The sequence below is a fragment of the Osmerus eperlanus genome, chromosome 21, assembly GCF_963692335.1.
Source record: "Osmerus eperlanus chromosome 21, fOsmEpe2.1, whole genome shotgun sequence".
In the NCBI taxonomy this organism is placed as follows: Eukaryota; Metazoa; Chordata; class Actinopteri; order Osmeriformes; family Osmeridae; genus Osmerus; species Osmerus eperlanus.
Window position 1 is genome coordinate 466,865 of NC_085038.1, and position 11,672 is coordinate 478,536.

Here is an 11,672-nt window from a genome sequence, read left to right on the forward strand (position 1 = left end):
GCAGCAGCAGTCAGGCCTCCATCAGCGTGTAGAGAGGACGCAGAGAGAACACTGTGTGGAAACTACACACACACACACCTACACACACACCTACACACACACACACACACACACACACACACACACACAACAGAACCAAGGTATCCTCCTCTGCTCTCTCTAAGCACTTACAGACCTGGTGAGGTCACAGACAACCACCAGGGTAGACTGCCTTCAGCCTCCAGCCTCCAACCTCCAGCCTCCAACCTCGAGCCCTCAGCCTCCAACCTCGAGCCCTCAGCCCCCAGCCTCCAACGTCGAGCCCCCAGCCCCCAGGCTCCAGCCCCCAGCCTCCAACCTCGAGCCCTCAGCCTCCAACCTCGAGCCCTCAGCCCACAGCCTCCAACGTCGAGCCCCCAGCCTCCAGGCTCCAGCCTCCAGCCTCGTGGGGCTGCATCCCGGGAACACACTCATCCTCTGGTCAATGTCTCAAAGGGACTGAAGACGCAGAGAGTGAACTACCAAATCTAATCATGTTTTTGATGAACCGGGTGCAGTTGACTACTTTTGCTTTTAGTTTGTGAAGCAATACGATATATAGAAATATGATGGTACTGATTATCCCAACTGTATTTACCTCAATCAAAATGGGAACACGTTCTTATGTTGTCATATGATCTCAAACCGTCTGCTCAAACTGCTTTGAACGCTACGTATGTTGCTTCTTACAGTTTTACTTCTTGTATAAATGACCTAAATATACATTATGAACTGATCGATTGTACCATGTTATTTTGTTAAGAGTCTGTCAAATTACTTCATACAGCAATGACACTTGGGATGATGGTAATTAACAACAGAATGATAACTGCTGCCTGGCAGTGCCAGTGTAGGTACCTGACAGGAAATCTTTGTTGAATTCCTGTGGTTGTTATGGTAACTCAGTCATGTTTTAATGGTTTTTCTCTAAAGGACACGTATGAAGATCCCAAGACTTACAAATCAATAATGTGCATAATAGCAACTCAGGGAAAAACAACAGTAATATTTATAGTCAGTAATCATAATGGGCATATTGACAAATGCAAATACAAAGCTGTCTCTTCATAACTGCAGTTTGTAAACGGTAGTATTTCTTAATGATTATTTTTTTTATTTTATTTTTTATATTTATCATCTTGTAGCAAATGTACCCGATGTTCTGAAGTCTTCTGGGTTATCCTTTATAGTAGTTTGTATATTTTGTTGTGTTTAAACAAATGGTTTAATTTAATATCAGATGGGGCATTATTGATGGGTTTCTGCAAATATTACTAAACAAATAATGTATTTGCCATCAAGTCTGTGAGTCTACTGTTTAAAAACGGCTAAATGTGTTTGTTTATGAAAATGTTCATGCTCATGGAATTCTGTTTGGTGTTTATTAAGAGCTAAATACTAACACCTCCATCACTTGATCTTCGTGTTTGAGCTGAAATCCTCTCATCTGAACCCTGGTGCTGACGAGCTCGCTTGGTAGTTCAAACTTTTCTATGAAACTGTTAATATGTATGAAGAGAGTCTCCTGGTGTATTTTTCTAAATGTAGAGTATTCATGCCTTGCCTTTGTAGCCTACCTCCCGCAGGATAGTAATGTCATGTTTCACCTCTGTCTTTCGTTTCGTTTTTGTTCCTTCATAAGGAGAAATTGTTCCAGCGGTGTTACTTTGGTAATTATGTGCAATGTTGGTTGTTACTGTTACTCTAGACTTTAATGCTATATTCTGTTATAATTTCTTAAATAAATTTGAGAAAGTATTTCCATTAAAAATAGACTTTTCTTGGATGTTGTTCCTATTTATGAAACGGTGGGTCAGAGTTGGTAATGGGGTTTCATTTTGGATTTATATAAATGTGTCCTTTAATGAGTAATAACTAGAAGTAATTAATTAAACCACTTAAGACTGACGTCCTCATTATCCATCCCTTTCATTCTACATTTTAACAAATCACAAATCTGAGAGAATTTGTGAGTGGGCCTATTGTCGTTTTTTTTGTAGGGTAGGCTAATAGTAGGGTCAGCGTCGCTCTTAAGCGTCGATCATTGTAATATTGTGAGTTAATGCGTTGCGATTAGACGGTGGGGACCAGTATTTTGTCGTCACGTGTCTGCCGTTTCATTTGTGCCCGTTCAGTTTCTCAAACTGCACGAAGAAGTCGTACCTCTGCAGGACCCACGCTCACCGCCGCACCTCATCCACCGATGCCTCCACGGGTCCCGCTCTCGACTGAAGTTCACCTGGTCTAATGTTTTCCAACGGATCAATTGGGAGAGGATGCGGCTTCTCATTTTCGCAACTCTATTTGGAATTCATCTCCAGACAGGTATGAAAAACTTCCTTGGCAGCGCTTCCTGAGACAGGTACACTTAGCCGAACTGCTCTGCCGAGGATGTGAGCTCGAGCGCGCATCCCAGATTAACTGAAGGCTGTTTACCAATTAATTAATTTGAACAAATTGGACATTAAACTGCTTGACCGGTAGCGACAAAAAAGTGATGGTTGGTGAAGAAGGAACGCTTTACAGTTGCTGCCGTAAGTCTTATTCGTGGGGTTCTCGTGGGATTATTTAACGTGAACGTGTTATATAGGCTTTAACTATGTTAACAATTTCCTAAATTTCTTCTTTTAACGTAGCCTAAATCTTAACGATTTAACGAACGTGTTTCCTAGTGCATCGCAAACTGTAGCCCACTATATCAAGAACGATTTCATACTCGGACTTCACCCCTGTTTTTTTTTTACTTGTAGGCTATTCATGGCCAGATGTAGGCTATACACATACAAACTAAACGATTTACTCTACCTGATTTATTTCGTGCTATAGTCTACCAAATGAGACATTATCTTTTTAGTCGAGGACAGGATGAATCAACAGCTGACAGCGTGGGAAGCTGCCGCACGCAGGTGGGGGGGCTTCTTGCCTAAATAATGTTACCTACAGTATAGCCTATAGGTTAACGTGGCTTTATTCTTTAGGAAAGATTCAATAAAAGATGTATAAACCATTTACAGATAATTAATAGAATAATTAAATTAAAGTTGAACCTTGTGAAATATCTAACTCCAGGCCTGCATAAAACGATTTGTTTAGCACCGAAACACGGGTCTTAACTGCATGCGAACAATAACCTTATCGGAACCTTCTCTTTATAAAGCAGATGTCCTTATTGAGGCATTTCCCAGCGCACCGCTCACTAGACAGTATACATTATGTGAGATCACGCTGCTGAGGAGATTTGATAAATCATTCGCTCGCTTTTAAGTAGCCTAATAAGAGCATGATTTTGTCTAGGATCCATTTCAATTGAATTTGTGCTCGATGGAGCTATCAGAGGTCGTGATTCATGACTGCTGCCGTTTCAATAATTAAAGCAGTAATACCTGTCTCGGTGAATAAATGACCTGAAACCGGTAGTTGCGAACAAATAAATATTGGGGTTTCGGTAGGCGTGGTGGTTTGCGAGCTTGTTTCTGTGAAAAAGTTGCCCTTGTTATTACTTCTAGTTGATTCTGTCCTCTTGGTCTGCTGGTAAGGTGGATGTGAGCCATGGGGTGCTGGGTGACGGCAGGACTGTCTCAGACACGGGTTTGATCGCCGGCAGTCACGGCTGAACGGTTTTGGGGGGTGACAAGGGCGTAGGATTGACTTTGACATTGGGGGGACATATTGGCTGGTTAAAATGGTTTGTGGGGTGGCATTATGCTGAAATGAGATGACAGAACATTTTACTTTTGCTAAGGTAGCCTACACAGCAGGGGCGTCGTTAGACTCTTTTTACTGGGGCATGTGCCCCAGTATAAATCTGCTGTGCCCCAGTAAAATCTAAAGTTTGAGTTTTAACAATTTACTTTATTTGTCAGTGCATTCATTTAGATTGATAATCCCGTAAAAAAATTAACGCCATATCCCAATTAACCGAAAACACAAACCGATGCCCGCAGAATTCCATGTCAGCACACTCTTCTGAGCTTGCTAAATAGCCACTGCAACACGCACACCAGAAGTCCAGATGTCGGAATCGGCACGCATCTCAGAATTGAGGTAGGCTAAGAAAACATTACAAAATTAAAGATAGTTTCTGAATGATAGGCCTACCAATAATCTTATTTTGATTAAAACATAAAAACAATATTACATGAAGCTCAAAAAAACTGTATTTGGGCTCTAATGTCCCTGCCAAATCTGATATCAAACTTGCGTCCCTGAACTGTTACTGGGTTAAGCAAGGGGAGTTTCTATAGCCTAGTAGTGCATTGTGCGCAGCAAGCTTGAAAGAAAAAAAGGGATATGAATAGGGGCCTGTGCCCCAGTACAGTTTTATGTCTAACAATGCCTCTGGTAGGCCTACACAGAGAAATCGATTGCAGCTATCTATCTATAGATATGAGGCTATCTAACGTAACTTTAGTTAGCACCTCTCGCAAAGCATAACACACGTGCCATTCAAAATTCCATTGTTCATTTATCCGTAAGCCTCCTATCCTAAAAATCTTGCTAATTTCAACCGCTTGACTGAGACTAATTTACCTCATACCAAGGTCTTATTGAACTTCAAAGCTGGTGCGCACCAGTAACGTATTTCTATGTTCTTACAGTAGTGTTATGTTAACTTCGCTCTACCAATCAGATGCTCCGACTATAGGTGAAAAGTTAAGAACATGAAGCTGGTGATTGGCGAATGGTGATTATTCTAGCATAGCATGAAATGGGAAGATTTGATTATGTGGATAGCTAGGTAGATAAGGCAGCTAGCTCATTATGCCATGCCGGTATTATCATCTAGTGAGGCTAGCAGGGGCGTAGCCACGTGGTGGCTACGCTCCTGAACAGAAATGGTATAAAGCTGAAAAAATGCATTAGTATTTTTTTTATAAAGTCGTCTTATATTGTCATTTGTCACTTAAGCTACCAGCCCCATATTCGCAACATGTTGGGCCACGCCCCCATCAACAGCACAAGACGCAAACCAACGTACCTGCATTCTGACAGCGCTTCAATGGAGACTAGCAGCTAACCACTGGATACCGTTGGAAAACTGCTGCTCTGAGTGATGCAGTGTGTGAGTTTTAAAATAGTAGTTTTTGACAATCAAGTGCCACCCCAAATAAAAGACTGGCCAGAGCTGGCCCCCCCAGAAATAATGTCCTGGCTACGCCCCTGGAGGCTAGGCTACCCATAGCGTTAAAATTTAACGCTTCAAATTGAAAAGTGAGGTCGATCCTTGGATTAAAGTCAAGTTTCTTAACACGTGTTATAGGCTATTGTCAATTAAAAGTTGCAACTAACCAATAAGTTTCAAGATCAAGACCCATTCGGAACACAATACCCAAACCCAGATATTATAATTAATTTAATTCTTCAATATTAAATGAAACCACTCCTGACTTGTTTCAATGACCAGTCAGTGACTAAACAAGTTTGGCTGTTCAGGTCTCTACCAATACAGCCCACTAGCTAGCTGAAATAGCCACACTGTTGAACTTTCATTATTTCCCCCATTGATAGCTAGCCAACCACTTAGCTTAGGCTATGGTTGCCAACTTGAGACCGGTTATAGCTAACATACACATATGCCACATAATGGCAGATGTATGGCGTAGCGGTGGCAGTGATTGTTAGCTTTGCAGACGGGTCACACGTCACATGCGCTAATGCAATGTTTACAAAGGTAACGTCGCTGCTATCAAAGTTCCCACACGTACTACGTCGCTACGTCGCCACCATCACCCCCATTGGGAACCAATGATAAAAAGGCTGAGACGGCATGGACATTGTGGGCAAAGTTTTGATGCCAATATTAGAATTTTGTTTGGAGCATGGACATCTAAGAAAATGCATTTAATTCCCTCTGGCCATATGTTGCCCACAGCAGAGAGGGCAAAAGTACACATATTCTTTACTCAAGTAGAAGTACAGATAGGCTTAAAAGAAGTTTTAAGTTGAAGTACTGACTACTATTTTTCACTCAATTTAAAGTAGTCTATGGAAGTATGGGCTCAGACAATATAGATAAAAATGTCCAGTCACGCTGGTGACTGGACCTCACATCATATTCATACATTAATACAAAAAGGCACTATAGACACGCAGCACATTCGCCAGGAATCCTTTTTGAAGCCGACAATTTCGAACATCTCCCTCATATATGGCCATGGGTTGATACCTATTCTCAGTCATGTCGACATCCATAACGTTAGCAATTTTTCTTGTTGCCTTCTGCCTTGCTCAGTAGTTTAGTAGACTAGATTACGTTTTTTAGAGGGTGATTGCCAGGAAATGAAAAAAGGCACATGACAAGAAATAATATTGATCATGCCACCAAATAGAACAGATAAAAACTTAAGTAACAAGCCTGGATTAAAACATTTAAAATTTGTGAAAGTACGTCTGTGTGTGGTGTGTGGTTTTGTGTGTGGTGTGTGTGTGCTGTGGAGTGCGGTGTGTGTGCGGTGTGTGTGTGCTGTGGAGGGCAATGTGTGTATGTACACGTGTTCTTGACTTCCAGGTACGTTCCAGTAACGTACCGCAGGTCACCGTCACAACAATACTTTTCCTTCTACGTGAGCTGCTCACTGAACAGTTATGAAACTGACTTTGAACAGATTGATTTGATTGCTGTAATCTGTTTAAATCACTGTGGTAAGATGGTTCTGATTGTGGTGCCTGTGATTACCAAGATGATGTACCCTAACAACCCTCACCCTTTACAGAAAGATGTTAGACTCTTTATAATACACCCTGTTTGTCGGTTGCTATAGATAAGAGACCGGTGATAGTCTAGTTTATGTTTTCTGCCACTGTCTTTTTAACAGACTGCACCCACAACATTGTTTGATGTTGCACTTAGGATTCTGTATGTTATTTTTGCTGCACTGTACTTTGCTGTAATATTGTAGTTGAGCTGTTAGATATGATTATTGTTGCACCTTGCCTGGTAGCTGAGATGTCAAAACTGTTCAATGTGTCTGTAATACAGACCGTTCCTGGAGTGCTGTGTTCTCCAGTGTTGGATTGTGTGGTGTGATGTGTGTTGTCAGGCCTGTGTGGTGTGATGTGTGTTGTCAGGCCTGTGTGGTGGGATGTGTGTTGTCAGGCCTGTGTGGTGTGATGTGTGTTGTCAGGCCTGTGTGGTGTGATGTGTGTTGTCAGGCCTGTGTGGTGTGATGTGTGTTGTCAGGCCTGTGTGGTGGGATGTGTGTTGTCAGGCCTGTGTGGTGTGATGTGTGTTGTCAGGCCTGTGTGGTGTGATGTGTGTTGTCAGGCCTGTGTGGTGTGATGTGTGTTGTCAGGCCTGTGTGGTGTGATGTGTGTTGTCAGGCCTGTGTGGTGTGATGTGTGTTGTCAGGCCTGTGTGGTGTGATGTGTGTTGTCAGGCCTGTGTGGTGTGATGTGTGTTGTCAGGCCTGTGTGGTGTGATGTGTGTTGTCAGGCCTGTGTGTGTGATGTGTGTTGTCAGGCCTGTGTGGTGTGATGTGTGTTGTCAGGCCTGTGTGGTGTGATGTGTGTTGTCAGGCCTGTGTGTGTGATGTGTGTTGTCAGGCCTGTGTGTGTGACCCTGTGTTGTTCCTGGTAGGCTCAGCTCTGCAGATCCAGTGCTACCAGTGTGAGGAGGTGAGGCTCAGCGACTGCTCCACGCCCGAATACATCGTCAACTGCACCGTCAACGTCCAGGACACCTGCCAGAAGGAGATCCTGGTCCGGGAGGATGGTAGGCAATGTTGAGTAGAGGGATTCATTCATTCAATTCTACGTGGGACGTAGCGTTATGCCCAGGCGTACGCCCAGCTGGTGCACTCGGCTCCAGATGTCCTAAACTTCCCACAACCACACTGTGTGTGTGTGTGTGTGTCTGTGAGTGTGTGTGTGTGTGTGCATGCATGTGCACCAAACGAGACTTGCTCCTGTGATTAAGTTTCCCTTTAACTGATTTTGTTTTTTCTTCTGGAGACAGTTTGGTTATTGGACAGCTGCACTGCTGTGTTTGACGGGCAAGAAAGGAGCATAGATTAATCAGTAAATGTATTGTTAGTTCTGTCAAATGTAATAGCGGTAATCAAGCAGAGTAATTGCCTCCATACTCTCAATGTGATGGCTTGTCTCGACTTGACAAGACATTCGCACCTACCAATTGCCTGTCTGACAGCAACAAAATAAAGACTTTATTTAGGGTTTAAAATATTCTAAACTTCAAACTCGCACCTGCAGGTCTTCAAACTGTTTACTATTTCTTTCTTCTCTGCATCTAACTTTGTTTTTGCCTCAAACATTTCTTAGCCATATTTACATTTACATTTAGTCATTTAGCAGACTTATCCAGAGCGACTTACAGTAAGTACAGGGACATTCCCCCGAGGCAAGTAAGGTGAAGTGCCTTGCCCAAGGACACAATGTCATTTGGCACAGCCGGGAATCGAACTGGAAACCCTTGATTACTAGCCCGATTCCCTAACCGTTCAGCCACCTGACTCCCCAACAACACATATGTACAAGATCACCTTCATGGTGTTTGTGTCCAGTGTGTTCCTCTGTGTGACTAATCACATTTTCACAGCTCTGGAAGGTTTTAATATTCGAAGCAGGGAAATATTTTAAATAAATGTTTTTGAGTATATTTTAACCGTGGTCTGAACCTCTGGTAATTCATGTAGTCACGGCCCTGCATCTAGACACATGATCAGAGGCAGGCAGGAGGTCTGGAAACAGGCCTTTTGTCTAGAAGGACAGTGATGATGTCCTTGACTGTGTGCGACACTGTAGAACACAACTCTCTAGAACACAATACTGTAGAACACAACTCTCTAGAACACAATACTGTAGAACACAACTCTCTAGAACACAATACTGTAGAACACAACTCTCTAGAACACAATACTGTAGAACACAACTCTCTACAACACAATACTGTAGAACACAACTCTCTACAATACAATACTGTAGAACCCAACTCTCTACAATACAATACTGTAGAACACAACTCTCTAGAACACAACACAGTAGAACACAACTCTCTAGAACACAACTCTCTAGAACACAACACAGTAGAACACCCACACTCTAGAACACCTGTAGATCAGCCGTGTTGCTGTGTTGACGGTGTGTCCTCCATGATGCCAGGTATCCACTACCGGCAATCTTGTGCATCGTCAGCTGCCTGCCTCATCTCGTCATCGGGGTACCAGCAGTTCTGCACCGGGAAGCTTCACTCGGTCTGCATCACCTGCTGCAGCACCCCGCTCTGCAACGGGCCCCGGCTGAAGAAGAGGCCCTACCCCTCAGCCGCCCCCGCCCCCCTCCTGGCCCCCCTCCTGGCCCTGCTGCTGCCCCCCCTCCTCGCTCTGACATAGACCCTACGCACACCCGCCCACACAACTGAAGTGGCGGACATTACAAGGTCTCATTACAGCACAGATTGTTTTTGAAGGATGAGTGCTTACGTTGCCTTCTTCAGTCAACCCCCCCTCCCACACACACACACTTAAACACACACACACCTACACACACTCACTGAACCCGCTTACTCAAATCAATGATCCCAGCTCCAGGGATCTATGATGATTAGCAGTGTGATGGGTTCATGCAGGTGAGCAGGGTAATGCTGCTGGGTCGTGTATAGATCTGTCTGGGGGACTAGCCCTGTGGTACCCCGCACGGGGACTAGCTCTGTGGTACCCCGCACGGACGTGTGAGACAGCGATCACACACGTTTCCATATAAAACAGGGTTGTTAGGGACATAAATGGTATTCCTTGTTTTGATGTATCTTGCATTAACTTTATTCAATGTTTTTTCTTATAATCTCAGTTGACAAAGCTGTGAACAATCTGTTCTTGCTTTAGGGTTAGGGTTTCTGGGTTAGGGTTAGGGTTTCTGGGTAATACTGCAGCCATTTTGATGGTCACTGATAAATACTTTTCCTTACATGTGATGGTCCAACCAGACGATACACAGGAATAGAACCTTAGCCATTCACAGATTATAGTTTGTGTTGTCATAGAAACAGAGAAATGCTAGAAGTGAATGTAGTTGTTAACCTGTGCCATTTTTAGGCATTTTAATGTATTATATCATTTTAATGTATTTATTTAGCAGATGAGGAACCTGGTGATACACGTGGAACCAAAAGAGACTGTTTTAAAGAGTAACCAATCACCCTTTCACATATTCTAAACACTGTGGCGAAAAGTTGTGTGTGGAAGATTTATCGTGAAAATTCCTTTTGGGATTTCCTCAAACACAACCTCCCTGTGTGATACATCAGATTACTTCAAAAAGAATCAGAATCAGAATCAGAATGGGATTTATTCGCCATGAAAGTTTGCACAGACAAGGAATTTGCTTTGGCAGGAAGGTGCATACAATAAACATATACCTAAAATTTAAATATGTGGACTATCTATACTATCTCAAACGTAATTCAATTGGATCCACCATATCTGGGATTTAACAACAAATAATTACAAAATGAGCCTTTTGCACAGATCGGTCATCAGGACCGAACAGATAGATTAGCAGTTAGGAACCATGGGTGTTGAACTCAGAACAGTTCCTCTTTATCGGACCGGTATTGAACCCTGGTAGGTCGGTGGATCTGAGGGCGCCATGGCTGTGTAGGAGCTGAGGCAGCACTGCCTCTAGGGTCAGGGCTGTGTAGGAGCTGAGGCAGCACTGCCTCTAGGGTCAGGGCTGTGTAGGAGCTGAGGCAGCACTGCCTCTAGGGTCAGGGCTGTGTAGGAGCTGAGGCAGCACTGCCTCTAGGGTCAGGGCTGTGTAGGAGCTGAGGCAGCACTGCCTCTAGGGTCAGGGCTGTGTAGGAGCTGAGGCAGCACTGCCTCTAGGGTCAGGGCTGTGTAGGAGCTGAGGCAGCACTGCCTCTAGGGTCAGGGCTGTGTAGGAGCTGAGGCAGCACCGCCTCTAGGGTCATAAATACTGGTTATCTCCAGGGGGATGTTTGAGAACAGCATGTACTGTCACCACAGGAGCTGTAGCACCTGGACATTCAAACAGCAACTATCTAGTACCTGTCAAACTACTATCTATTAGGGAGAGACTCCTTGCACAGACTGAGAAATATGGACGCTAGGGCATCTTAGAAGGACATATTTACATAATAGGGCCTCTTGCGTACTACAAATACTCGTTTAGATAAATATATAAAAATGTAATCCTTCTAGGATTCTACATTTGGCAAATTGTGCAGAAGATATCCATCAACACAAGCCTGGATCATCAACGTAACACCTGCCACCAAGACTGGACTGCATCACACCCTCTGCAGAGGACCGGACACACATGTATATAGAAGACTAAATAGATCTTTATTTTATAGTGGTTTCTTTCTTCAGTGTGTTTGGAGTTTAGTATCATCTCTATTCTTGTTTCAAGGTGTAAAATGCATATCAATTGATTTCGTTTTTTACGTTCAGTATTTTACTTTAAAGGTGTGAACTAAATACTCTATTGGTAGAAAGAAGGTGATTCATGATTCACACTGATGACATCATGTACTTGATTGGCCATGATGACTGACGCCAACGCAGCACACCTGGAGAACCAGGTCACGTCCGGGTTAGGGTAAGCGCTAACCCTAACCCACGTCCGACTCGACGGCTCTGTTTTCAACTCCTCCGACTGCAAGCCACAATTCTTGCAGC

At 43.5% G+C, this 11,672-nt stretch overlaps 1 protein-coding gene across 3 annotated transcripts; it reads left to right on the forward strand.

The window, feature by feature from the left end:
* The first annotated feature begins 2,081 nt into the window (after positions 1–2,081).
* On the forward strand, positions 2,082–9,674 carry LOC134007504 (ly6/PLAUR domain-containing protein 1-like). Of its 3 annotated transcripts, none has more exons than XM_062446992.1 (3): positions 2,082–2,343; positions 7,595–7,738; positions 9,136–9,674. In XM_062446992.1, exons 1-3 carry the CDS (start codon positions 2,295–2,297, stop codon positions 9,363–9,365), a joined length of 423 nt encoding a protein of 140 aa, XP_062302976.1. In that variant the 5' UTR covers positions 2,082–2,294; the 3' UTR covers positions 9,366–9,674. The 3 variants fall into 3 exon arrangements, with proteins under 3 accessions (XP_062302976.1, XP_062302977.1, XP_062302978.1); XM_062446993.1 differs by having other exon boundaries at positions 2,087–2,343; positions 7,595–7,729; XM_062446994.1 differs by lacking the exon at positions 2,082–2,343 and adding an exon at positions 2,371–2,552.
* The last annotated feature ends 1,998 nt before the right edge of the window (positions 9,675–11,672 follow it).